The sequence below is a fragment of the Emydura macquarii genome, unplaced genomic scaffold, assembly GCF_026122565.2.
Source record: "Emydura macquarii macquarii isolate MOO-44397 ecotype Brisbane River unplaced genomic scaffold, CSIRO-AGI_Emac_v2 contig_2485, whole genome shotgun sequence".
Classification (NCBI taxonomy): Eukaryota; Metazoa; Chordata; order Testudines; family Chelidae; genus Emydura; species Emydura macquarii.
The window spans coordinates 316579-344226 of record NW_027132622.1 but is presented as its reverse complement, the minus strand read 5'-3'; the positions used below and the strand labels follow the sequence as shown (position 1 = coordinate 344226).

Genomic DNA, 27648 nt, shown 5'->3' with positions numbered 1-27648 from the left:
GGTCCAGCTTTGGGAGGGGGATGCTGTTGCTGGGAATGGGGTTCCAGCTGGAGTGCGTTTGAGGGGGCCTCAAGCTCTGTGCGGGAGGTGCTGCTGCTTGCTCTTGAAGGGGGAGACGTGTGTGGTGCATTGGTGGCACCGAAGGATGGGGGTGCCCCTGTGGGGCTCGTGCCACAGAGGGCCTTGGCAAGGGACGGAGACTCATGGTACGTGTGAGATTCATTGCCGGCTACAAAGTGGGACTGGGAATAGTACCCAGGAGTCCTGGCTCCCAGACCCCTCCTGTAACCACTGTACAAAGCTTCCTCCTCTTGTGCAAATGCAGAGGGTGTCCCAGCACTGCATCCCTTGTGAAAGATGCAATGCATGCTTGAGGGTGCTGTCCCTGGTCTCCGAGCATAGTCCAATTAAAGCAGGAAACTGGATGGCAGGACTCCTGGGTTATATTCCCAGTGCCATCATCAACTCACTGTGTGACCAAAGGGAAGTCTTGTTTGTACTCAACTTACCTAAGTGTCTGGTGGGATGAGTGAGGATTAGTTGACAAGTGTCTGAGGTACATTGAGTTCTGCTGATCAGAGGTTCTAGAGATGGGCAGCGTGGTGGTAAAATCTCCAAATGCTCATGCAGAACGGGGGCCTGTAAATTAGGTTGGGTTTGGTTGGCTTTTCTCCCCCATGTGAAAGATCAGAAGGTTCTGACTTAAGTTCGAAGTTTACTGTGCAAAATCTGCTGGACATTCCCCTTGTATTCTTGTCTATATTTTAGCCTATTCCTTCCCTTCCCTTTTCCCATCTAATGAAGCCAGGTTGTGAGATTTTGCTGGGAGAAGGAGTCTCTGGCACAGTGCACCAACAGGAATTAACATCACCCTTTTAGATGTTTTATTCTCCTCTGAGCGTGACATAGAGCATGAAGGCAACACAGTGATGAGACACACATGCTATGAAATCAAAAGAAATAATCATTCCTGACTATGTGAACAGGTGTTGATCATCCCTCAAATGAGGTCAACAACCTCTGCTGCTGGAGGAGCTGGGAAAACATATAGCAGCCTCTCTGCTGTGTGTGGTAAACCAATGAATTATCCCCCACATCAAATCCCACTCCATGGTCTTTTGGGTGCCCAGAGAATAATGGGAAATGCTTGTGGTAGGTACATTCACTTAGGGTAGCAGGTGCTGCTCCTTCCCTGGCTCTGCCGGATCATGTTATAATCTGTTGTCAGCTAGGCCGGGGATTAGTTTTCTCTCATTGCAGCAAGAAAGCATTAGCGACTGCTGATGTTTGCAGCACTTGGAGTTTAGCCGTGGAGAAAAGAAGTTGATAGAAGTTGGATGTGCTTGAGTGAGCAGCATAGCCCAGTCGCTGATGAGTGCACAAATTCCCTCCCTGGCTGTGAACAAAATCATGTGTCACTTGGCCCTTCAAATCCCAGACTTGCCAGGTTGTGCTGAATTAAGCCTCACCTGTGAAGTAGGGAAGTATTGCTCTCAACATTTCAAATGTGGAAACTGAGACACCTTTTGGGGAAAGTAACTTTGCCCAGCATGTTTGTGAGTTAGGGTGGAACTGGGAATCTGAACTGAGATCTCCTGAGTCCCATCTCTGTTCTTTAGCCACAAGGCCAGTCAGGAAATATAAACATGCACACACTGTCCTACCTTTACTGGCCAATTTGAGAATCCTTATTTTTTTTAATCTGTTCTGATGTCTCTACCATCCCACCCCAGTTCTGTCACCACAGAGAGGTCACTAGCCACAGGTTCCCATGGCAAGAAACTGCTGCCACTTTAATGAGCAGTACCGTTTATCTCCTTCCACTTGGCAGCATCTAACCCCAGACCCAGCAGCTGGGGAAAGCCGCCCAGGCATTTCCAGCTACCTTTAGTCATCTGAATTGTGAATAATTTTTTTAACAACTTGCCCTAAAATTCCAAATGCTCCCTAGTAATGCAGTATTTACTTAGCAAATGCTCTGTAACCTAGACATGAATAGCTTCACCCTTTGCTGAAAATGTAGCCACCTCTGGAGTGGAGCATGACAGCTGTTCAACTGCTCACTCCATATGCACACAAACAAAACATGTGTCTATATAACGTCTTTATGGTATTCTCATTTCAAAAGCCGGTCAAGATAGCTGCAAACAAATCTCTAGTTCCTCCTTAAATGCAAAGGCAGGACTATGTATAGCTGTACAAGGAAGTTTGTGGAGCAGATATTGGTGGTGTTACCCTTCCTGCCCAGCAACTGAAAGTTGTCTTAGACAAATAAATCATGTGCCAATTGTGGCAGATGCAAAAGTTAAGTGTAAAGAGGTAGGAGCCCTAAATGGATTTATGTGAATAATACTCTGAAGTTGAAACTTTAAAATAGAGGGTCAATTTATGTGGCCACTTGGATCCTGTAAGAACTTGACCACCTGCATTCTGTGTTTGCTGCTCTTTAGAAAGAGTATGAAAGAGTTATTTACGCTAGGCCTGGCCGTAAGAAGACAGGTGGTTAGTGCTGAGTCTGAATCTCTTTGAACTGGAGGTCTCAGCTAGGTCCCAAGATCCCCAAAGGTGTAGGGTTCTAAATGGCACCAGGTTTAGCACCACAAAGTGAAGAACCACATCCTATGAAACTAGGGTTTCAAATGGGCAAAGAGGGCTAGGGTAAGTTCTGGCTGCCTGTGAGGGGTAGAAACTGTGTGACAGGAAGCAGAGAACAGTAGGTGAAACTAGTCAGCATAGGGAAAGGGAGGAGAGGGGGAAGGAGGGAGCAGGGAAAAGACAGATGTGGACAGAGAATAGGGTTTAAGGAGGATCCTGAGTGAGCTGGGGTGAGAACATGGATGTGGTGGAATTCTGCAGCACAAGCTGAATCCTATCTTAGGGAGTGCTGTTAGGAGCTGTGGGTTCTGGGCTGGGTGAGGGAGGTGAGGGTTGTTGGTGGTTCTGGAGGTGTCTTCCTGCCCTGGATGGTGCTGGGGATCCATTGGGCAGAGCAGGTTCCCGACGTGGAGTAGTGAGTGACTGGCTTGGCTGAGTTCCTTTGCCGTTACACCCTCTGAGGAACGCCCTGTAGCCGGTTTCTCTGCTCTGAATCAGCCTGCCAGGGTGCGCTCCACCCTCATTCCAGAACAGAGACTCTGGGCTGGAAGGACTCCCACTGAGGCTGCTCCTTTCTCCTCCGTGTCCTTGCTTCAGGGGTCAGGGCGCTCCTAGCCAGCAGGACCAGGATCCTCAGTCCTACTGAGCCCCTCTGGAATCCCGCTTCCCTCAGGAGTGTCCGTGGAGTGAAAGGGTCAGTATGTATGTGTCCTACTGTGCCAGTGAGCAGAGCGTTATGGGCCATGGCATGGATTTCCCTTTGTCTGTGATGCAGTGGGGCTGGCATTTCCCTGCAGTCAGCTCTCTGCATTATTCTTGCCAGATTCTCTGCTCTCCAGCAGGGCCTTTTGTTTTACTTTGTTTCCAGGTGGCAACTACACTGTTTTTTGTTTTTTTGTTTTTTTTTTAAGTCCTTACCCAGCGGTCAGGCCTGGCGGGTGTTTCCTGCCTTCCCAGCAGCTCTGTCCTGAGGGGAAGGACTCAGAGGTGTTTGCAATGTTCATTCTCTGTCCATACCCCACTCCTTCACCCGCTGCAGCAGTAGGAATCATGTGACCAGCCCAGCACCACTGAAGGGGCTTTGGTATCAGAAATGCTGCTACCCCTGTGTCAGCTAGTGGAGTGGAGTCACTTGATACTTACTCATTAGAGAGTTCTGTATTTTCAGAGCACGCTAGAAATACCTATGGCTGCTTCTCTCTCCATAACACAGAGCTGTGCATGGGGGTCTTGCAGGAGAGCTCTGATCTGGGACCAAAGAGTAGGACTTGTGGGATGCAGGCAAGGGGCAGGGAGTTGCCAAAGCTGTCACTGATCTTTTTATATTCTATTGGTTTAACCACCTTTAAAATTAACCTATTCAGATGAATGGATATTAAAATAGGCCTTGCCACACCATGAGTGTGAATCCCCTATCTCCCTGATCTGGGGCTGGATTTGAGCTAATGCCGTAGAGGATGAATGCTTCATGTCCCATTCCCCGGTCCCGCTGCCCTGAGGCTGGATTGGAGCTGGTTTCCTAGAGGGGGCTAGTTCACGTTCCATTCCCAGACACCCCAGCCAGCTAGTACCTCTTGTTTTTTGTAGCTGATTCCTCTGCTGGTTTCCTACGGTCTTTCCCCTTTGCCTCCTGCAGGTCTCTCCCGTGAGTGACTGATACTCCCTGCTGTCCGGCTGCTCCTCCCTCATGCCGCTTGGACTAGGCCGCCGGAAGAAGGCCCCTCCGCTGGTAGAGAATGAGGAGGCTGAGCCCATTCGTGGCAGCTTGGGTGGGGTGGAGGTGGGCAGCGGCAGCAATGTGGCTGGCCTGCAGCCCGGCCTCCCGCCGCCTCCTGCCAGCCTCCGCCCTCGACTGGTGTTCCACACTCAGCTGGCCCATGGCAGCCCCACAGGCAGGATCGAGGGCTTCACTAACGTCAAAGAGCTGTACAGCAAAATCGCAGAGGCTTTCAAGATCCCGCCAGTTGAGGTAGGTGCTGAGCACCCTGGCTGCAGGGTGTGGAGCTGAGAGAGGTTCCTCTGCTGCATGGCAATGCATAGCCAGCCAGTGGGGTGGGACCTGTGCGTTGGTGCGATCTCTGGCTTCCTGGACCAGCACCTCCTGTCTGGCTGTGCCTGTGGCTTTTTGGGACTGGTGCTAGAATGCTGACATAACCTTGGGGATCTGGGGCCTTCCCAGCAGAGAGTCTGAGTGGGCAGTGGGGGAAGCTGTGTGGAGGCCCAAAGCTTTATTCTGTTATGTTGATTCTATGTGAAATACCCTTATTCATTTGGTACGTGACAAACCACCACAACAGTTTCTCTGAGGCTTTGCATTTTGGGTGTGTAGGGTGATCTGTTCACTATTAATAAGATGTCTGAAACTAACATCTGATCATTAATTATTTTGTTTGTAAAGTTACCAAAGATCATTCTGTAAAACTGTTGCTATTGTTAAAATACATATATTTTAAAATCACTGCTTAAAGCAACATCAGCAAATGTTCTAAAACAAAAAAATTCAATGTTAAATAAAAATGTTTTGTAGTAGTAATAAATATTTTAAATTAAAAAAAAATTGTTTCTGAAAGACACTTGTGTCTTCCAGTTACAAGTTTTAAATAAATAATGTGTTTATGTAAAACCAAAAAGTAACAAAAAAAGGCACCAGCCTCAAATGTGCAAAACAAATAAAAATAACAACGTTTATGACCTAGACGGCCAAAAACTGCCCACCCTAATAACCCTAAAATCCACCTCAAAAACAAACAAAATAAACTATAAAAAATAACAGCAATGGTCATGCTTGCAAAACATGGGTGATTGATAATCACACCAAGATGCAGATGCAGCATGACAAAGCAAAACCCATAAAGTGGCTTAAAAGCTTACTGCTATTTAAAAAAAAAAAAAAAAAAAAAAATGAAGACTTTAAGTTTAGTTCTACAATCATCCTCCAGGAGTATCCGTGTGCACCGGCCGACCCCTGCTCCCTCCCTCGTGTCTTAGGCTATGTCTACATTGAGGGCGGCAAATTCTCAGACCGACTTATCTGGATCAACTGAGTGGTCAGTGAAGACCCGCTCAGTCGATCCAGAGATCGATGTGTTAAGACCACCTCTTCAAGTGGCGTATCACTGTGTTTATGGGAATGCGGTTCCCGTCGGCGCAGAGCATTGAAGATGGAGCGCAGAACAGAAGCACGGAAGTCGACGGGAGTTATGCAAGTTTTTTGCATAGTTTGCGTAACTCCAGTCGACTGCTGCCAAATCTCCGAGGTAAGTGTAGACAAGCCCTTAGCCACCTGGCCAGTGGACTAACACAAGCAACTGAGGCTAGTAACTATACTTCATCTTTGTAAAACCGTGTGTGTGGGGGGGGCAGGCAATTGCTTTTTAAAATGTTTGTATTCACAATAAACGTGGCGTATTGCCTTGTCCCCCTAAATAAAATCCTGCTGTTTATTTTATAAGCATAACAAGTGGTCCCAGGGTCCCTCACTGTATCTCTCTTCCCTCCTCCCAGGTGATGTTCTGCACCTTAAACACCCACAAAGTGGACATGGACAAGCTGCTGGGTGGCCAGATCGGCCTGGAGGACTTCATCTTTGCACACACGAAGGGCCAGAGGAAGGAGGTAGAGGTCTTCAAGTCCGAGGAGGCACTGGGCCTGACCATAACTGACAATGGAGCCGGTTATGCCTTCATTAAGGTACAAGAGGTTGAGCTCTGCTCCTACCATCCCAGTGCCCTGGAGACCCTGTCACTGGCCGACTGGTCTGAGGGTGGGGTGCGCAGTCTGAGAGGAGTGCTCTCCCCCAGACACACACTGTGTCATCTTATCTTGTTCTTTCCCTTCCTGTCTGTCTGTCCATCCCCAGAGAGCTGCAGCGTTAGCCCCTGAGCACCAGCCATGCCCTGGGTCTTCCTGAGGGAGTAGAAACCCCAGCAGCGAACCTGACCCCATGGAGCGTCCAGGCTCAGGGCCTCAGTCTGAGCCATGAGAAGAGTCAGACTGGATCAGACCAATGGTCCATCCAGCCCAGTATCCTGTCTTCAGACAGTGGCTGGTGCCAGATCCCCTGTCATCCAGTCCCACTTCTGGCAGTCAGAGGTTTAGGGACACTCAGAGCATGGGGCTGTATCCCTGACCATCTTGACAAATAGCCATTAAAGGCTCTATCCTCCATGAAATTATCTAATTCATTTTTTAACCCAATTATGCTTTTGGCCTCAGCAACATCCCTAGGCAAAGAGTTCCACAGGTTGACTGTTTTAAACCTGCTGCCTATTAATTTCATTGGTTGACACCTCGTTCTTGTGTTATGTGAGGAGGTAAATAACACTTCCCTAGTCCACACCAGTCGTGGTTTTATAGACCTTTATCATATCCTCCCTTAGTTGTCTCTCTTCTGAACAGTCCGTCTTTTTAATACCTCTTCATATGGAAGCAGTGCCATACCTAATCATTTTTGTTGCCCTTCTCTGTACCTTTTCCAATTCTAATATATCTTCTTTGAGATGGGGCAACCAGAACTTCACACAGTATTCAAGGTGGGGTGTACTATGGATTTATAGCATTGCATTATGATAGTTCCTGTTTTATTTTCTGTCCCTTTCCTAATGGCTCCTAAATTCTGTTACCTTTTTTGACTGCCGTTGCACATTGAGCAAATGTTTTCAGAGAACTATCCATGATGACTCCAAGGTCTCTTTCTTGAGTGGTAACAGCTAATTTAAACCCCATCATTTTGTACGTATAGTCGAGATTGTTTTCCAATGTGCATTACTTTGCATTTATCAACACTGAATTTTGTCTGCCATTTTGTTGCCCCTTCACCCGGTTTTGTGAGATCCCTTTAACTCTTCGCAGTCAGCTTTGGACTTAACTTTCTTGGGTAATTTTGTATCATCTGCAAATTTTGCCACCTTACTGTTCAACCCTTTTTCCAGATCATTCCTGATTCTGTTAAACAGTACAGTTCCTTGGGGGACCCCGCTATTTACCTCTCTCCACTATGGAAAAATGACCATTTACTTCTACCCTTTGTTTTCTATTTTTTAACCAGTTACTGATCCATGAAAGGACCTTCCCCTCATCCCATGGCTACTTACTTTGTTTAAGAGCCTTTGGTGTGGACCTTGTCAAAGGCTGTTTTAAAGTCCAAGTACACTATATCCACTGGATCACTCTTGTCCACATGCTTATTGGACCCCCTTCCCCTCCCCAAAGGAATTCTAATATATTGGTGAGGCATGATTTCCCTTTACAAAAGCCATGCTGACTCTTTCCCCACGTATCATGTTCATCTGTGTCTGATAATTCTTTTCTTTACTCTAGTTTCAACCAGTTTGCCTAGCAGTGAAGTCAGGCTTACTGACCTGTAATTGCTGGGATCGCCTCTGGAGCATTTTTTTTTTTAAATTGATGTCCTGTTAGCCATCCACCAGTCATCCGGTACAGAGGCTGATTCAAGTGGCAGGTTATATACCACAGTTAGTTAGTTCTGCAATTTCATATTTGAGTTCCTTCAGAATTTCTGGGTGAATACCATCTGGTCCTGGCAACTTATAACTGATTAACTTATTAATTTGTTTCTAAAGCTCTTCTATTGACACCTCTAGTCTGGGAAAGATCCTCAGATTTTTCCCCTAAAAAGAATGGTTCAGGTGTGGGAATCTCCCTCATGTTCTCTGCAGTGAAGACCAATGCAAAGAATTCATTTAGCTTCTCTGAAATGGCTTTGTCCTTGAGTGCTCCTTTAGCACCTCGATCATCCAGTGGCCCCACTGATTGTTTGGCAGGCTTCTGACGTACTTAAAACAATTTTTGCTGATAGTTTTTGTGGTTTTTTGCTAGTTGCTCTTCAAATTCATTTTCGGCCTGCCTAATTGCACTTGACCTGCCAGAGTTTGTTCCTTTCTATTTTCTTCAGTAGGATTTAACTTCCAATTTTTAAAGGATGCCTTTGGCTAACTGCCTCTTACTCAGCTTACAGCTCTTCCTGCTTCTCATCCCCTGCTCTGATCCTAACCTCACTTAGAGCTGTTCTATGAAGGAGCTAGGAGATCTGCCACAGTCTTTTCTCCTTCCTTGGTGCTTTCTCATATGCTGTGTGTCTCAGATGGTTCTCCCAGGTGCTTGGAGCTGTAGCAGTTCCCTCAGAGGCAAAGAGACCCCTCTGTGCCCCCATAGCACAGTGTTAGTGACATCTCTGATCAGACTCTAAACCTCCAAGTAAATGAGAGAGGCCTGAACTAGTGGATCCGATTGAAAGAACAGAGCTGTGCCAGCAGATCTGGGTTGTGGTATTAGAGCACAAATCCTCTTTGGAATGTTACAAAAGATCCCCTGGTACCGTGGCGCATTCGCTAATTCTCAGCTAATGCCATTCCCTAAGAAGCTCCAATTCCAAAGTCTAAATCACTGTGCAGCAGTGCAGTGTGGCTATTAAGGAGCTGCCATGTTCCACCCAAGAGGTGGCTGCATTTTGGCAGTGGGTGAAGTGACTCGTGTAGAGAGACAGTCTCAAGTGCTCTGGGATCCTTCAGGGTGACAGGTGCAAAGGAGCCTAATTAAGTGTTATTGAGTTAATACACAAGATGCATAGACTGTGCAGCAATTCCAGCTGGTAAAACCAGAAGGACTCTCAATCATCTTTGTCTCATGTTACCGTTTTGTTAGTGAGAGGCTTGGGGTTTCTAGGTCCTTCTGACGGGATGTGTGGTTCCTAGATTCCAAGGCCAGAAGGGACCCTTGTGATCATCTAGCCTGGCCTCCTGTATAACACAGGCCAGAGAACTGCCCCAAAACAATTCCTAGAGCAGAGCTTTTAGAAGAACATCCAGTATTGATTTAAAAATGGTCAGTGATGGAGAATCCACCACGATCCTTAGTAAGTTATTCCAAAGGTGAAGTGCCCTCATGTATACCTTTATTTCCAGTCTGAATTTGTCTCGCTTCAACTTCCAGCCATTGGATTGTGTTAGACCTTTCACTACTAGACTGAAAAACCCCTTGTAGTTACTTACAGACTCTAATGGAGTCACCTATTAAGCTTCTCTCTGTTAAGCTAAATGGACTGAGCTCTTTGAGTCTATTGCCATAAGGCATGTTTTCTAATCGTTGTGGCTTTTCCCTGATTTCCCCTCCGCCCCCGCTCACCAGTTCTTCAACATCCTTCTTGAATTGTGGGCAGCAGAGCTGGACATAGAGATTCCAGCACGGGTCACACCGGTGCGAATACAGAGGTAAAATAACCTCTCTGTTCCTACTCTAGATTCCCTTGTTTCTGCATCTAAGGATCGCATTAGCCCTTTTGGCCACAGTTTTGCACTGGGAGGTCATGTTCAGTTGATTATGTACCATGACCCCCAATTCTTGAGTCACTGTTCCCCAGGATAGTCTCCCCCATTGTGTAAGTATGGCCTACCTTTTGTTTGTTTCTAGATGTATACATTTAGACCTGTGAATACACATGTTGTTTGCTTGAGCCTAGTTTACCAAATGATCCAGATCGCTCTGTATCCGTGACCTCTCCTCTTCGTTCTTTGCCACTCCCCCATATTTTGTGTCATCTGCAAACTTGATCAGTGAAGATTTTGTTTTCTTCCAGGTCACTAATCAAAACATTAAACAGTACAGGGCCAAGAACTGATCCCTGTGGGACCTTACTAGAAACGCATTTGTTTGATGATGATTCCCCATTTATACTTACTTTTTTTTTTTTTTGAGACCTATCAGTTAGCCAGCTGTTAGTCCATTTAATGTGTGCCATGTTAATTTTATATCAGTCTAGTTCTTAAATCAAAACGTCATGCAGTGCCAAGTCAAATGCCTTCAATGTCTCAGTTTATTATGTAAACACTATTACCTTTCTCAGCCAAACTTGTAATCTCATTTTAAAAAAATCAAGATAATTTGTCAGAATATATTTTCCATAAACCCATGTTGATTGGCATTAATTATATTGCCCTCCTTTAGAATCCTAGAATATTAGGGTTGGAAGGGACCTCAGGAAGTCATCTAGTCCAACCCTTTAATTCGTTATTAATTAAATCCCATATCAGCTGCTCCATTATCTTGCCTGGGATTGATGTCAGACTGACAGGCCTATAACTATGCATGTCACCCTTTTTATCCTTTTTAAATATTGGAATAAAATTAGCATTCTTTATCTTCAGAAATTTCCCCGGTGTTCCCAGTCTTATTGAAAACTAACATTAACAGTGCAGCGAGCATCTCAGCAGCTCTTTTAAAACTCTTTAAAAACATATGCAAATTATCTGGACCTGCTGATTTAAAAAAGTCTAAATTTAGTAGCTGCTGTTTTAACATCCTCCTGAGATTCTAGTGGAATGGAAAGAATGTTATTCTATGATTTGAATACATAATCTATCTTTCCCCAAATACAGAACACAAATATTTATTGAACACTTCTGCCTCTTCTGAATTATTATTGATGATTCTATCATTTCCATCTAGTAATAGACCAGTACCACCATTTAGAATTATTTTTGTTCCTAATATACTTAAAAAAAAACCCAAAACCCTCTTTCTTATTTTCCTTAACTCTGCTGGTGATAGATTTTGCCTTGTCTCTTTGCTTCCCTTTTCAATTTTTTACAGTTCTTAGCAATGAATATGTCAGAAGCTATCAATTTCCCCTTTTTTCCATTTGTTACATTATTTCTCTATTTTTTTTTATAGCTTCCTTCACTTCCCCACTGAACCAGGTCATTTTTTGAACCAATGCGGTCGTCTTCCTCAATTGTGGCTTTTTAGGTATTGAGTAATGTTATTAAACACTTCCAGTATTCCAGTCAGCTGATTTGGCTCATAATTGTTTTTAGCTTTGTGAAATTGGCCCTTCTAAAATACTGAGTATTTATATATCATCCGTCTGGATTTCATTCTGTTTGTACTTTGTAAATGTGATCAAGTCATGATCTCTTGGTCCTTCCTTAGCACATTAATGGTAACTTAGGAACAAGCTTCTCCTGGGCAAAAATACGTACATGAGACTAACTACAAAGAGAAAGTCCTGTGGGCTAATAGAGTCCAAGACTGGGAGTCAGGGTTTCTGGCTTCTGTTCCCTGCTCTGCTACTGACTCACTCTGTGACCCTGGAGATGTCTCTCTGCTTCAGTCTCCCCATCTGTAAAATGAGAATAATATTGACCTGTCATGGGGTTCTGGACAGCTTGACTGAATACAAAGGGCTGTGCGCACCCCTGAGCTGTATGGCACTAGAGTGCTGCTGTTCACGCTCTTGTCTGAGCACGTCTTGCCTTCCTGGAAGCTGGGGTGGGGGAAGAAACTACCATTTAAACTGCTCGGGGACCTGTTGTCTGTCCTGTGAGCCAAGTGTCCTGCCTCTTGCTTGCAGAGGATCAAGGAAGGCAGCGTTATAGACCGGATCCAGGTCATCAACGTGGGCGACATGATTGAGTCCATCAATGGGCAGAGCCTCATCGGCTGCCGGCACTATGAGGTTGCCAAGATGCTCAAGGACCTGCCCAAAGGCCGCACCTTCACATTGAAGCTTACAGAGCCCCGGAAGGCATTCGGTGAGTGACTGCGCCGGGTAGCTCGAAAGGGAGGGATGAGGAAGAGCTGGCCACTGGCTGGCTCAGGGCGGTTGGAGCAGGAGGGCTGTCACTGGTTCCAGTCTCAGGCTGACCGTGGCCACAAGTTGGTTCCACCTGACGTGTGTCTGCCGGCCTTTGTAAAACGAGTGCCATGGGTCTCAGTCTAGGTCCTAGGGGGGCAGGTGTCCCTGGCTCAGGGCTAAGTAATTGACTCGCCTTGTTGACAGCCGCAGCAGAAAGGATCAGACAGGCCCCAGAGACTGAGCTCCCCCATCTCTCTAGAGGGGCTTGCTTCTGTGCAGGGGGAGACACAGCAGCAAGGGGGCCATGACCTCACCATTGTGTGCTGAGACCTTCAGCCCCCAAGGCTGCCTGGCCGGCACAGAACGCACTGGGCTTTGTTTTGCATGTTCTGTCTTTCCTCCTTCAGTGAGGAGACACGAGTGCTTATCTGAGAGCCCCTTTCGTCTCCAAAGCCCTGCTGGATGCTGTGGGCGCTAAGGGAGTTACCTCCTGTCCTGTTCAGCTAGTAAGTGGGCAGTGGGGAGGCAGGAAGGGGCTTGGTCAGGATTTCCCAACCAGTGGGCAGAGTGTTTCAGAGGGCCGCGTGGGCTGGCTGGGCTCAGCTCCCTGGAGCCGCTGCTGCAGGGTGAGTGCAGGGCAGGCTCTGCAACATCCTCAGGGCCACCTGTGTCCCCACCTCGGCCTATTTGCTGGATCACGACAGGCCAATAACGTTTACACATGGATCCTGAGTCCCACAAGGCTGAAACCTGCTGCTTGAGGCGCTAAGCATGAGGTTGGAATGGTGTGGTGGCCAGCAGGTGGCACTGTAACCTCACTGCAGCTCCTAGCCGGGTGGCCTGTGAGGCGGAACCACGGGGCTGGCGGAGGGGTGCGGCAGTTCTGTTGCTTAATTGCAGCACCCCCCTCTTGCCAGCAGGGGGTAGGGCGTCACCAGCCAAGTTACTGCAGGGAAGCCTTCCTCGCTGTGCTGAGCTGCTATCGGAAAGCCTGCAGGTGGACCTACAGACAGCCCAGCCTGGAACGCCGACCCCTCTCTGCTTGGACTTGGGGGCAGGAGGCCCTCCCGGGGTATCTGTGAATGGCCCTCTGGACTCGGCGGGGAGAGGAGGCTGCATGGCAGGACAAATGGGAGGGACTGGCTCTGCTGTGGAGGTCTCCCTCTCCCCTCTCTGTGTATCCATGGTGGCCTGGGAGAAGGGGGTCTGCTTGCTGTCCTGAATTTCACTAAGCAGGCAGGCCCGTTTCAACCCCAACCGCTGCCATGGGGAAGGAGCTTTCCCTACTGGGCCCTGGGCAGCCTCCCTGCTGATCCCTCAAAGCGCAGGGGTTTCTGCAGGACTTTGCATGGAGCTGGGGGGAAGCGAGGTCCCCAGGCTGGTGCTGAAGACCAGGGGGAGATGTTCCATAAGCTCTGTGTTGCCCAGCGCTGGCTGTGCCGGCCATCTTAGTGGCTCCCGAATGTACCTCAGGGATGGTGATTCCAGCCACGGCAGCTTTCTTCCAGGCATGCTCCTTCCTCTGGTCACAGTGCAACTCGCCCTCTGCTGTCACTGCAGCCTTCTCCCGCTGGAGCCTGCTACAGAGAGCCCTCGAATCTGGACGCAATGTCTGTCGGTGGCACCTTCTGACTGAGGCGTTCCAGGCGCTTTTCCAACGCTGCATTATGCCCTGGGTTGGGTCAGTGTTGCTAGCCTCACGTTGCCCCAGATCACACAGCGAGTCAGCGGCAATGTAAAAACAGAACCCAGGAGTCCCAATTGCCTGCCGTAACCACTAGGGGGCACTCCCTCCCTGAGCCAGGAATAGCCCCCGGGAGTCCTGTCTCTCAGTTCCATCACGCTCCCTGCTGCTGGTGTCTCCGCTCACTTTCAGCAAAGCCAGTCTGCCACCATGGATTCCTTCCTCCTCGAGTGACTCACTGGCCTCTGATCTGGGAAGGAAGGTTATTTTCCACTTGAAGTTATTTCCTCCCTGGCTTATGCTGCTCAGCGCACACACATCCATGGTTCCTGGAATCTGGCAACTTCACGTGTGTGAATGTTGGCTGAGCAGGGGACCCTGTGCTGGAGAGAGACCAAGTGCCAATGCTTGCAGGCTCTGCTTTGGCAAATCTGCCAGTTGGAGGGCAGGCAAAGCTGAGGACTCTAAGCTGAACTCGGTTCTGCCAGCTGTGTGCTCTGCTGCCTGGACCCAGAACTCACGAGATTCACTCCAGCCTCCCAGTGTGCACTGGAACCTCCACGCCAGGAGCCGAGGGAAGACAAGCTCTACGTTGTTCTCCCAGAACGCTGGCAGCTGAAGCACAGGGGGAACTCCGCTAGCTGCCAGAGAGAGAGACGTAACTTGGGAGGGCCGGGGCAGATCTGGTAGCGTCCCGCAGAGGGCAGTGGTGGGTTCACCCCCACAAGGGTGTTGCAACCTGTCTGTGGAACACACTCGATTCCAGGAGGAGGTGGCGATGTTCTGCATCCCACAAGCCTGGCCTGTGGGACGGTGCAGCATCAATTCCAGGACTGTCTCCTGGGTGCACCTTCTACCACTCCTGTGTCCCCCTTACTGCTCTTGCCTGCTGTAGTGCCCTGTCTTGGCTCCTGGGCTCCTTGCACAAACGCACAAGCAGCCTCTTGCTCTTTGATCAAAGCAGGGAGGCGGGGAACTGGTTCGTCCTGTACGTGCCCCGTTCAGTTCCGACCTCCTGTAGAAACCAGCCGGAGAGGCAGCCACCCGCTGGGCTCCATGCCAGCCCTGGATCTCCGGCCCGGAGTTCGCAGGAAGGACAGACCGCTGGGAAAGCTGCTGCTGGGGAAAGTGCTGGACTCTGGGCAGGAGTTCTGGGCCAGCTCACTTCATTTGTTCCCCTCTCTGGGCAACCTGGAGCAGCCTCTTTTATTAACCTCTCTCGCTGGCTATTTCTAGGTCCCCGGGCTAAGTGGTTGTGATTTTATCCCCCCATAGCACAGCACTGAGAGTGCCCAGCACCTTCCCCATGCCCTTCCCCCAGCTGGAGGGACACTAATCCCAGCATCCTCTCAGTGCTCTGTGAGACTATAGGCCCATGCCCCTTGGTCCCATCTGCAGCACCTCCTACCAGGGCCCCCACATGGGGCGGGAAAAGGGTACACTTTTTACCAGGGCCCAGAGGCCCTGGGCGGCCCGGCCCAGGCTGCAACCCCCATTACAATGAGGAAAAAATTGAGGCTAAATTGTAGATCATGCCTGAGGATATTTATAGAAACTTATTTCCCTGGATCTATGTTTCTATTGTCCAGATCTTGTGAGATTTTGAAATCTCCCCACACACAGCTCTACCAGCGCCCCTCAACATCCACCCACAGACCCGCCCCCCCTGCTTCTCCAGCCCTGGGCTCCCCCAGTGCACCTCAGCCCCTACCCACAGACCGTGTCCCCCCCTGTCCACCCTGCTTCTCCAGCCCTGGGCTCTCCCATGCACAGCTCTGCCAGTACCCTTGCTATTCCAGTTGTGCACTTACTGGTCGCTGTGGGTCATATGACCGTGCACAGCTCTTGCGGTCTCTGCTTTGCCAGGCGGCAGCCTAGGTGCGGGCCCTGCGCCCTCTCCTGCCTGCTGCTCTGCCGCCGAGTGAATGGAAAGGCTGTTCTTTCTCTTGGCTGCGCGCTCCAGAGCAGAGGCCAGAACCCCGGCCTCCCCCTGTGGGGGGAACAGCTCCTGCCTGTCTGAAAGGAGCTGACCTGCCCGGAAAGGCAGGGCCGTGCATCTGCATTCCCGGCTTAATACAGCCACCCCTTCCTCCGCAATGCCAGTGCCAGGAACAGCTGGAGCTCTATCCCCGTGCCCAGCCTAGTCCACCTTCCTGCCAAGGGAGGCGCTATCTTGCTCAGTGCTGTTCACTGTCCCGCCAAGGCTGGCGGTGGGGCTGAGGCAGGCTGGCGTGGCTGTGGCAGTGCAGGGGGCCTGTGACCCCTCTGCCCATACCCAGATCAGTGATTCTCTCTGGATGTTGGAGGGGAGTAGATGTAGGGGTGGGGCTGGATGGACCCTCCCTGTCGCCCTGCTGTAAGAGGGCCTCCCATGGAGGGAGAGGGATGCTGAGCCAGTGGGCTGCGCAGTGCTGGGTCTGTTTGGGACAGCGGTTGTGCAGGGACCCGAACGGTTGTGCAGGCTCTGGGCCAATGGTTTGTTGCCTCATCTCTGGTCCTAGTGTAGACGGGGGCCGGAGGGCTCTTGGTTTGTGATCTGTTAGGAGTCTGCCCGCACAGCGGGCGCACAGTGCAGCGTGGCGAGGCCCGGAGGGCACAGAGCTGCCTGCGCTGTAGCGTCTGGAGCCGTCTTTGCCCCGCAGGCGGGGGGGTGGCTCTCAGGGCTTTGGCCTGGCGTCTGTGCATGAGGCGCGCACACGGCAGGGTGGGGTGCCTGCCCGGCGCGTCAGCCTCTGATTGCAGCTCCAGCCTAAACACGTCGATGGCTGGAGGATATTTGAATTGGAGTCCTGCAGCCCACTGAGCCGCAGCCCCTGCTGGGCTAACCACGCTGGGAGCGGGTGGAGTGGCTGCTGCTGCTGCTTCACGGAGTCCTCCTTGCGACCCGGCAAGCGAAGCAGCGTTTTCCATGGGAGGCGGAGACTGCTGTGTGCTTGGAGGGGCAGGGAGCAGCTGCCGGGGTCAGCGCCTGAGCGTTGGGGAGCAGTCGCATGAGGGCTGTTAATAACCCCCCACCTAGAACTCCTGTGTCCCAGCGCCCCCCGCGGAGCACTTCTAGCTGCCCTACGAGCTGTCAGGGGAGCCCAGACCTTTTGTCGTCCCTGATGCTGAGGGATCCATGCTGCAGGGCCATGGGGATCCCGTGCTGGAAGTCGAGTTTTCTAGGAGTTGTTGCATAGGCCCCCTGGGCTGGGCCTTGAGAGATTTGTGACCCGTAGGACACAGATTGGCCCCAGTCTCTGCTTCCCTCGTCTTAAAAATCACCCCAAGTGTGTTCCAGCTCTCATGGTTGCCAGGAAGTGCTTCAAGATGTGACCCAGGCAGTGACTGCTGCCTGAGAGCATGGTTAGCAGAGTGCTGTCCTCAGTCTCCCGGGGGTGTCAGCTGGAACTGCCCCTGCTGACATTTCGATCTCAGCGCTAACTCCCAGTGTTGGTCCAATTTAGGCGGGCTGGGAACTGGGAGTTGGTGCAGGGGAAGAAGAGGGAGAGAAGCAAAGGGCAGAGAGCAGGGCGTTTTTCACTGAACACGGCAATAAAGTACTGAATACAGAGGCCAGACTGTTCCCTTCATCCCTGTGCATCGCTCCTAGCCAGATCGAGGGAAGATCTGACGCCACAGTTAATACCCTGGACCAAAAATGAAGGTGGCGTTCTGCCCTCCATGCCCAACAAGTGATACATCAACCCCTAGAGCAGGAGCCAGCTGGCGGGGGAGCCTGCCTCCACTTCCCCTCCACCCCCATCTGGGAAGGAGAGGGTGAATAATCAGCTTCTCCCTTCCCCCCATCTGTACTGGCAGCAGTGCATCCACAGAGCAGGGACTTCGGCCTGAGTCTGCCAGCAGCCTGTCGCAGGGAGCCGTTAACGAGGACACTGTGTTTGTTACCGGTCTTGCTGCTGCTCGCTTTGGCAGACACACCGGGCTGTCCTACTTCTCGCTGGCTGTGGCAGCAGGGAACCAGGTGGCAGGAGCTAGCGCTTGCTGGGGGCGGGGATGAGGAGTTCAGGCCTTCTCCGCATTTAATGTTCTCTCTGCTCGAAGCGGACAGGGAGATGGGAAAGTAGTAAAGCGCCAGCGGCCTCTAAAAGCTTTGGCTGGGAGGATGTGAGGGCAGCATGAAATTGACTTTAATGTGGAAATAAATAGGGACTCCTGCCCCGGGTATCCAGCCTGCTGGATTGGGATGGGGCAATAAGGGTGGGGGAGCCGTCATGTCACACAGCAGGCCTGGGACCAGCACTACCCCAGTGCACTGGGTCCCCCTCTTCCTTTCCCCCCAGCTGCCGTCCCTCACGCTCTGGCTCTGCACATCCAGGGTACCTCATCCCATTTCTGAAGCACAGACTGCAAGTCGAGCAGCCTCTAAAGAGCCTGGGAGGAGAAGGCACCTCCTGCCCCATTGATCGCCACTCTGCTCCAGCAAGGGGGGCCCCTCTTGGATAACTCTTGTCCTACGCCCACCTCGCAGACAAGCGGACCAGACGACATCTTCCTGGGTTATTTTTACTCTGTGGGAAACATCAGTGGGGCTGGATCTCCATGGCTCTGTGACCCCCTGCCCACGGGCGTTCCTGAGGCTTAACTGGCTGGAGAGACTCATTGCAGGCCATTAACCGATGGGTAGACTGCGGCTCCCCCATGGCTCCTGGCAGCTGTTGCTCCCTACTCAGGCCAGTTACGACGTCTTTTGGACCGCAGAGCTGGGTTGGTTGCCCCAGGAGGGATGATGCTGGAAGCGGCTCTGTCCCCGGGGGCGGGGAGAGGAAATGGCTTGACCAGTGCCCTGTGTCGGTGCCAGGGGACGGGGCTGTCTGGGAAAATGCTGGCTGCTCGGCCAGTGCACTGGGAACAGAGGGCCCTGCCGGTGTATTGCTGCTGCAGGATGCAGCACGGCTCCCCTGGGCATTCCCAAGGGCAGGAAGAAACAGATCATGTGCTGGAGGAAAGAGGGGCTTATGCAATCCTGCACTGCCTCTGGCCTGGCAAGAACCAGACCCACTCGGGACTGAGAGGGGCCTGCTCTGAGCACAGGGTTTCATCAGGCTTGCGCTGCGGCTTCTTGTCTCTGTGCCTCGGTTTCCCAGCTGCGAAGCAGGCACCCCAGCCTGCTATGAAGCAAGGGAATTAGTCGTCGTTGTCAGGAAAGGCTCTGCCTGCCACAGGCGCTCAGGGTTACACTTACAACTCTTCTGGCTAATCCCTTCCCCACGGAACGGGTCCCAAAGGGCTGCCCAGGAATCTCTCCTCCCAGCACTGCCATGCAGCCGCCTCTGCTGCACCCCCGGCTGTGTGACTAGAGTCTCTAATTGACTTTGGTGCCCAGAATGGGTAAGCGCCACTGAGGCCGGACGAGGGATCGATGTATCGGAGAAGCCGATTCTCTCTGGTATGTCCATCAGAGCAACAGAATCGGGGATTGCACGGAGCTGTCCGTAGCAGCCTCTGCTCCTTCTGCAGCCGGCAGCGCTTCCAGGGCTGCGTTGCTCCAGCTGGCCGGGCAGCCCCTGGGAGCTCGGCTCTCGTCCTTGCAGCAGCTGCCAAAAGGTGAATGTTCCAGCGGGTTCTGGAAACGCTTGCTATCCTCTCGTGCAGGTGGCCAGTCTGCCAAGGCCCTCTGTGAGCTGCCTTATCTCCATTTCATGCAGACCTCCCCCTCCAGCAGAGCGCAGCTCTCCCAGGAGAAGAGGAGGGGTCTCCTCTCTGCCTAGCGTGGCACCGTGGCTGTGGATTGGCATCGGGGCCAGGGGAGGGTGCAGAGCGCAGGGGAGTTGTGTGAGGGGCAGGGAGCAGAGACTGGCTTAAGCCAGTTCCCGTCTAGCTTTGGACATAGCTGATGGGGCAAACCTGCTTTGCCATCTGCTCAGATCAGCAGCTGAGAGGGAGGGGCGTGATTTTCTTGAAGTAGAACCCAGGAGTCCGACTCCCAGGCCCCTGCTTTCTCCACTACACCCCACTCCCTTCCCAGAGCCAGGGATCGAACCCAGGAGTCCTGCCAGCACCCAGGGCTGTGAACTTGAAATAGAGCTGCTGAGGCTGGGAGATACCTGTTCCCTCCCACCGCGGGTGTTCTCCATCCAGACAGGATCTCTGCAAGCTGAGACAGGCAGCCCCTTCTCGCTGACGGCTGGGGAGCAGCAAGCGGCATGTGCAGGGAGAGGCAGGAAGATCCGGGTGGAGGAGCAAACCAGCAGGACCCCAGCGACTCGGTCCCGTCAGAGCTGGGCACGTGCCTCTGATGTGGGGCATGAAGAGCTAACGCTCCAAGGGCTGCCCTGCCCAGTCTGAGAGGTTCTTCTTCAAGTGCTTGCTCACGTCAATTTAATTGTAGGTGCGTGTGCGCCCCCGTGCACGGTTACCAGAATTTTTTCCCCCCTTAGCAGTACCTGCAGGGCCGGCTTCAGCACCCCCTGAAGCCCCATGGACATGCCGTGGTACATAAGGCGCTGTCGGCCCTACGCCCCCTCAGTTCCTTCTTTCCGCCACTGACGGTTACTGGAACTGTATTTGTTGCTTGCTTAATCCGCAAGTGCCTCTTAGCGTTTTAGTTTTAAGTGTTCTTAAGTAGCTGTTAAGTAGAAGTAGTTTATTTACAGCTACTTCTCTAGAATACATTAGTTTAGTAGTTAAGGTTTAGTCCCATTAGAGACCTCTGCCCCGGCAGCTGGTCATGCCCTGATCTCCAGGCTTCAAGCCCTGTAAGACCTGCGGCAAGCCCTTCCCGCTTAGCGACCCCCACAATAGCTGTTTGAAGTGCTTGGGGGACTCGCATAGGAAGGACAAGCGCCGGATCTGCAAGACGTGCAGGCCAAGGACGCAGAAGGAGCGGGAAATTTGTCTAAAGGCCCTACTGATGGAGGCAGCCTTAAGACCAGCTTCAGAGCCGTCCCGCTCCCTCTTGGGGCCGAGCACTGCATCAGTGTCATGAAAGCTCTGGTGCCGGATCTTCTGCTTCGCCGGCAAAGAAACAGCACCCAGAGAGGGGTCGCTGCCCCGCACCTGAGGCTAAGGAAGCGGGGTTGAGCGCAAGGCCGTCACACCATCAGGCCGCACAGACTCTGCAGGAGGAGAGCTCACCACCTGGAGCGCTCAGTCTCCCGAGGAAGCCTCCAGGGAGTGAAAGAGGCTCTTCACAGCTCGTGGTGCCATCGACGCCGGAGGCATTTCAAGCAGTGAGAGAGTTAATGGTGCTGCTTTTGCCTCCAACCCCGTTGCCTCGGACAGGGCAGGGGAACACAGCACTGATTTCGAAAGGGAAGCCCCCAATGGCTGCAAAGTTCTCCGGAGCCTCAGCGTGCCTCCCCACGAGCCAGATCCCCGAGGAGATGGTCCCCTCCGTCCAGGCACCGATCTCCCAAGGGTGCATTCGCTGTCACCGGTCAGATCGCCAGAGAGGAAAAGCCGTCAGCGGGGGCATTCAGTGTCATCGTCTTGGCACCATTCCCGGTCAATGGCACCCAGGACCATCGATTTAGACCAGCACTGCCCAGCTGAGTCTAAGTCCAGTAGACGATCGCCACCCAAAAGTCGGCACCAGGACACTCCCCCAGAGATTGGCATCAGCGCCGATCCTCGGCACCGGGGCACTAGCCTGTGGTGTGGCACTGCTCCCGCTCCTCTTCCCAACGGAGGGCTTCTCCAGCTTGGCACCGGTCTGGGGAATGCCACCACCGGTCGCCGGTATCCCGCTCCCCAGCGGCGGGACGGCGGTCGCCGAAGCACTGGAGATCTCGGAAGGCCAGACACCAATCCCGCTCTCCTTGGCACCGTTCAGTGGGAAGGCGGTCAGGATCGGGCTGTCATTGGTTGTCAGGGAGGGAGTCCAATTCCGCAGAGGAGGGTAAAACACCAGCACCCCCTCCCCCCCCCCAGCCAGCCCCAACGACCTGGGGGTCAGGACCGGGCCCCCTGCCCGGCTGCTCCGGGATGACCTTAAGCTGGCTGCTCGGATTCTGGGCTGAGAGTCCAATGTGCTGACTGCCCGGGGTCTCACTGGGCCGTCTCCTTGCTGTGTTTCAGATATGATCAGTCAGCGGGCCACAGGGGGCAAGCACAGCAGTAGCTCCCAGCTGGGCACGGGCAGAGGGACCCTGCGGCTACGGGCCAAGGGGCCGGCCACCTTGGAGGAGCAGGTAGGTGCCAGCCCTGCGGGGCTTCTCCTGACAGCCCTTGGGAGCTTTTGAGTGTTCCCCTGACCTCTGCCCGGAGAGCTGAGGGTGGGCAGCCAGAGCAGAATAAGGGGAGCTGAGGTCCCAGCTGTCCCAAGAGTGGAGCATGGGACCGCTCCCCCCACCACGCTCCTTGGGGAGCAGGGGCAGTGCAGTGCCCCCCACCCTGCCGGTGCTCCTGACCCGCAGCCCCCTGCTATCCCAGCTATCCCTGAGCCCCTCTGCCAAGAAAAGGCAGGTTGGAAGAGGCTTTAGAGGGTCCCTCTTCTCCCCCGGGGGGTGCAGGGGGCTATGTTTTGTGCCTCATCACCTGCTCATCAGCTCTCTTGCCTCCCAGCTGTCTGCGTTTGAGGAGAGGGCCATTGAGAAGGTGGACGACCTGCTGGAGAGCTACATGGGCATCCGTGACACGGAGCTGGGTGAGTCTCCTGCTGAACTGCCACCAAGTCACCCCAGAGCTGGGCAGCCTGTGATCAGCCACGGGGCAGTCTGGACGGCACCCCTGCTGGGAGAAGCCAGGAGCTCCCATCATAGCCAGCCTCCTGCCCCGCTCCCCACAGCGCCCCTGCTGGGAGAGGCCAGGACTGGAGTAGTCGGATGCTCCCCAGCAATTAAGTGCAGGCCCTGCATCCCTGATAGGCAGCATTTAGTGTGAGGAGAGAAGTCTCCCCTCTGAGAGGTGAGTAGGGCTCCCCTGAGGGCCCTTCGGTGCCCGGGGGCATGGAGCGGCATCTCCGGGGCTCCTGTGGGCATGCCAGTGGGAGTAGGCTGCTCGGTGAGTTCTGGGAAGCAGGGAGGCACTGGTCGTTGCGGCGCTCTGAGAGAGCTAATCAGGCTGTGCCTGCGCTGCCTTGGCCACTCCTGCCAGCCAGGACTGGGGGCAAAAGCAGCGTGTTGGCGCTGGCGGGGCTGGCGCTCAGGGCGGCTGGAGCTCCTGGCGGCAGTGTGGCCTAACAGTGCTGTCGCGAAGCATCGGCCCTCTTGGTGTCAGCGGTGGGATAGCACCAGGGCTGCTGCGTCCCGCCATGGGTGGGTAACGCTGTGGCAGTGAATGCTCCTCATTCCCCTCCCTCCCCCGTCTCTCCTTTCTATAGCTGCCACCATGGTGGAGCTGGGCAAGGACAAGCGGAACCCGGACGAGTTCGCCGAGGCGCTGGACGAGCGGCTGGGCGACTTCGCCTTCCCCGACGAGTTCGTCTTCGACGTCTGGGGCGCCATCGGGGACGCCAAGGTTGGGCGCTACTAGGACTCTGCACTCCACGGGCCTGCTCCGCCCACGCTGGATCCGCTGCGCCCTTGGGCCGGGCGAGGAGAGCAGCAGGGCCAGGGCGTGCTGGGCCCCTGCCCTTGTGCGGACCGGGGAGGGAGGGGTTAGACGGTGGGCCCTCAGGCCTGCCTCCCTACCCAGCTCCGACACTGCTTCCCCAAGCACTGCAGCTCCGGCTCCTCGCACCTCCCCTCCAGCCAGGGTGGCATCTGCACCTCTCCCTGGCCAGCCCTTCGTGGCTGCACCTGGTGCTGGGCAGGAGCTGGGCTCGGGGCTCAAAACCTCTCTTCCCCCTCCCTCCCGTGCTAGAGGGGGAGGGGAGGGGAGGCTGCTGGGCCTCATAGAGCAATAAGCTGAGCCTTTGTGCTGCTCCCAGGAAGGCTGCAGGGCAGGGAGACGGGGCAGCCCCTGGAGGGTGCCTCCTCCCCTACCAAGGTGTGTGTGTGGGGGGAAGGGGGGCAGCTCCTCCCTCAGCCCCATCCTGCGGTGCTGGGTGCTGGCCACGAGCTGAAGCAGGCTCCCCCCTTGGCACAGGCTGGGCGCAGGATTCCCAGTGTCTGCCCTGCTGCCGGGGGTGGGTAGGGCGTGTCCTGGCAGGTGCAGGGCCTGGCCCTCCTCACCTTCCTCTCTTCAGTCAGCAGGGCAACTTCCTGGCCCAGGTGGGGAGTCCCTCTGCTGTACCTCTGCTTGGGCCAGGCCTCCTGCCGGGGCATCTGAGCCAGGCACTGGCCCCGGTGCCTTCGAACGAACCTCAGGTGCCTGCATTCCCTGTGTGGTGTCTGAGAGCGAAGCCCTCCTGTCCCCCCCATGCCCGCATGGTACACGCCCCCCCGCCCCCATCTAATCACTAATCACTAATCCATCTAATCACTAATGTGCCCGCACTAACCTCTCTCTCCTCCCCTGCCGTGTGCGGAGGTAGCGCCAGTAACCTGCACCAGCCCTGCTGCGCTCTTGGTACAAGAGGGTGCCTGCTGCTGCCGGGCCGTGTCCTTCACCCTGCCCCAGCCCTGCTGCGCTCTTGGTGCAAGAGAGTGCCCGCTGCTGCCGGGCCGTGTCCTTCACCCTGCGCCCCACCCGCAGCGGCTCTGCCCAGCTCCTTGCTGCGCGGTGCCCTGCCCTGGGCACAGGCGGGGGGCGGAGAGCTGCTCACAGCCAAGCGGGACAGCCCGGAGCCGTGCTGAGATCCCTTGTTCCCCTCTCAGGCAGCCTCAGGCTGGCAGCTGCTGCTCTCTGGAGGGGGGGTGGCCAGCTCCCCTCTTATCCTGCGTCTCCCCCTCCAGCAGCACCCCCTTTCCTGGGGCCAAGGCTGTTACCCTCTCTGCCCCCTGCCACTGAGGAAAGCAGTGCCCCCTGCTTGCAGAGGCCTGGCTGGCCTGGCCCCCCCACCGCCATGGCTCCTGCCCCACTCCCCACAGCACCCCCTGCTGGCAGAGGCTGCAGCTGGGCCTTTTAGCATGCTCTGGTGCAGTCAGACTGCATCACTGCTGAGCCCCATCGGCCTGGGCTCCCTTTACCTGCCATCCTGTTGCCAGAAATGCTCCTTTCCAAGGGGGTGGGGGGCCACCCCCCACCTACTGCAGTGGAATAGCCCCAGGGCCCAGGCTGCCCCCTTCTAGGCTCTGCTCCCCCTGCACCGACATGCCTGGGGCGGGGAGGGTGGATACGGACCCATGTGGGCCTGTCAGATCCTTGGTTGTGAGCAGGATTCCTGGGGTGTAGCTCGGGAACGACTGGGTCTCTGGCCATCCATCTGTTCCCAGGGCGGGAGCCCTGCGCTGCCCCCCCCCCCGCGCGTGCTGTCCCTTGGCCTGGAGGCAGGGCGAGGGGGGAGTGCCACTTTGCTCCTGGACTGCCAGGCTGCCCGTGTGGCATCCTGGGGAGAGGGGTCAGAGGGTTAAATCCGCCCGTCACCGCCTCCTTTTCTATCTCCTGCCAAAAACCACACGGAGAGCTGAGGCCAGGCAGCAGCCAGGGCCGTTTGCAGCCCCGCCTGCCCGCCTTCCCTTCCCACCTCCCAGACCCCAGCCTCCTCCAGCCAGGCTGGGACTGCCTGACTCACTGGGGCTGGGGTTGAATCGACTCCTGACCTGGGGGCAGGTGCACCAGGCCCTTCAGGCTATATCATGCCACTGGGGCTGGTGGTGGGTTTCCCCGTCTGCTGTCAGCTCCAGCCTCCCCTGCCTGCTTCATGCTGCTCTGACTTCCTGTGCAAAGCCGTGCTCGCGCCCCGGTTCTCCTGAGGGACGGGACGCCCTCCTCCCTTTTTCCCGGCCTGCCGCTGGAGGCCACAACACAGCCCCCTCCCCAGCCCTAGTGTCTGAGCCGTGAGCTGCTCTAGCATTTACACTCTGTGATGTTTAATTGCCCCAGGAGCCTGTTGGGGGGAGGAGGGGCCGGCGCTCCTTCACCGTTCTGAGCCTGTCGTAACACTGTCTTTACACCTACCACCTCTCTTGCCCCTCACTCAGCTGGGAATCTCCCGTTGCACCCGGGAGGGGTGGGGGAAGCTGCCCCACAGACACTGCTAAATGGCTGGGGGCCCCTCTCCAGTGCTTGGAGTCTTTCAAGATCCTTCTCCTAAAGAAGCGGTAGCGGCTAGCGACTGGATCCAGGACTGCTGGGTTCTATCCCTGGTTCTGGGGGGGTCCTATGGATGAGAGCAGGGGCATGAGAACCCAGGAGTCCTGGTTCAGTTCGCGGCTCTGCTGCCATCTCCCATGTACCCTTGAGCATATCCCCTCCCCTCCCTGTCTTGTCTTATCCGTTCACTCTGGATCAGACTGACCTACCTCACAGGGCAGCTGTGGGAACGTGCGATGTTTGTGAAGCTCCCCTGCTCTGATATTTATATCCCCTCCTGGCACTGTTCCCGGGGTGCAGGCTGGGAGCCCCAGGATTGCTTCCTCCCCTCCAGCCCCCAGGCAGGCTGGCCCCGTTAGGCATTCTCCAGCCCTCACGCCCCTCCTGTATCCAAGACACTAAGCCCAGCAATGTGGAGCCGGCGAGCGCCCTGGGCCCACGCTCGAGGGGAGTGGGCAAAGCATGGGACTTAGGGGAGGGGGTGGTTCCCTTACAAGGGGCTCCAGGCCCCCAGCGTGGGGAGTGACCCCCTGCTGAGCAGGGCTTGATGGGGGCCTGGCGTCCCAGAGGGAGACCCATGTGCCCCCTTGTGCTGTGATGGCTGGGAGCTGTGCTTCCTCGGCCCAGCCATACTCCCCTGGGAGCTGCTGACAAGGGGCCCGGCCCCCCCCCCCCGGCCCCTCCTCCCAGGCCGTTTTTTTGTATTTTACATGTAAAGCATCTTTAACATAAAATATATCGACTCTAGCCAACCGGCTGCATCTGTGGGGCGGGGAGTGCTGCGGCCGTGGGTCGTACCTGCAAGTGGGGCTGGCCTGCAGCTGCAGGTCCGGGGTTGGGCGCTGGGGAGCCCGGTCGTGCTGCGGGGCTGGGCAGGGGGTACCACAGGAGGCAGCGCTATAGCCCCAACCCCCCTCTGCAAGGGTCGCATCAGAGCCTCCTGCCCCGGGCACGTCGCAGGAGGAAAGAACAGCTGGGCCCAGCTCAGCCATCGCACCCCTACCCCCTGCGCCTTAGCCGCCCAGGCTGTGTCCTTCCCGCCTGGAGACTGCCGATGGGTGCCGCGCTTCCTGCCCTCGGTGCCTGCCTCCCCACCCTGCCCCATGCTGGGGCCTGCTCAGCGCAAGAGAGCGGCACCCCTGGGCTGTTCGGGGGAGCGGAGCCCCACTGCCTCGCCCTGGAGCCTGCACTCAGTGGCTGCCCGGGGCCCGGCTTTCTGGAGGGGCAGCTTGGCCACGTACCTCCGCAGCTGCTGCACCTCAGCCTGCCCTGTCGTCAGGGCGAGCTGAGCCCTGTCAGCCCGGGCCAGGCGCTGCTTCTCCAACGGGAGGTGCCAGCTGGTGGGGCTTCAGTGCGGGGTGCCCCCCTTCTGTGCTGACCTCACTGCGGCTCTAGGGGGCGCTGTGCTGCAGGGGGGCGCCCTCCCCTGGCCCAGTGTGGTGCTGCATTTAAGCCGAGGGGTCACAGATCCCCCGGCCGTGGGTCCTGCTGTCCTGGCCCAGCTCTGCCTGGGCTAATGCCAGTCGCCAGGCTCTGGTCCTGCCATCCAAGTCCCCAGCGGGCCCCTTTGCCCTGCTTTGGGAGGGGGGGGGAGGAGGCTGCTGCCCAGGTTAACACCTAAACCCCAGCCAGGCGCAGGGCACGAGGCCAGCTGGAGCCCTACGGCCCTGGAGATGGGCGAGGCTGGCAGGGGGGCCCTGGCTGTGAGAAGAAGCAGCCTGGAGCTGGCAGTGTTTCGCTGCCCCTTGCCCCCCTCCCC

At 54.9% G+C, this 27648-nt stretch overlaps 1 protein-coding gene across 2 annotated transcripts; it reads left to right on the top strand.

The window, feature by feature from the left end:
* The first annotated feature begins 36 nt into the window (after positions 1 to 36).
* Positions 37 to 27026, top strand: GIPC1 (GIPC PDZ domain containing family member 1). 2 transcript variants are annotated; one of them, XM_067563441.1, is made up of 8 exons: positions 37 to 206; positions 3193 to 3289; positions 4232 to 4564; positions 6100 to 6285; positions 11963 to 12143; positions 21891 to 22003; positions 22377 to 22458; positions 23134 to 27026. In XM_067563441.1, exons 3-8 carry the CDS (start codon positions 4283 to 4285, stop codon positions 23283 to 23285), a joined length of 996 nt encoding a protein of 331 aa, XP_067419542.1. In that variant the 5' UTR covers positions 37 to 206; positions 3193 to 3289; positions 4232 to 4282; the 3' UTR covers positions 23286 to 27026. The 2 variants fall into 2 exon arrangements, with proteins under 2 accessions (XP_067419542.1, XP_067419543.1); XM_067563442.1 differs by lacking the exon at positions 3193 to 3289.
* The last annotated feature ends 622 nt before the right edge of the window (positions 27027 to 27648 follow it).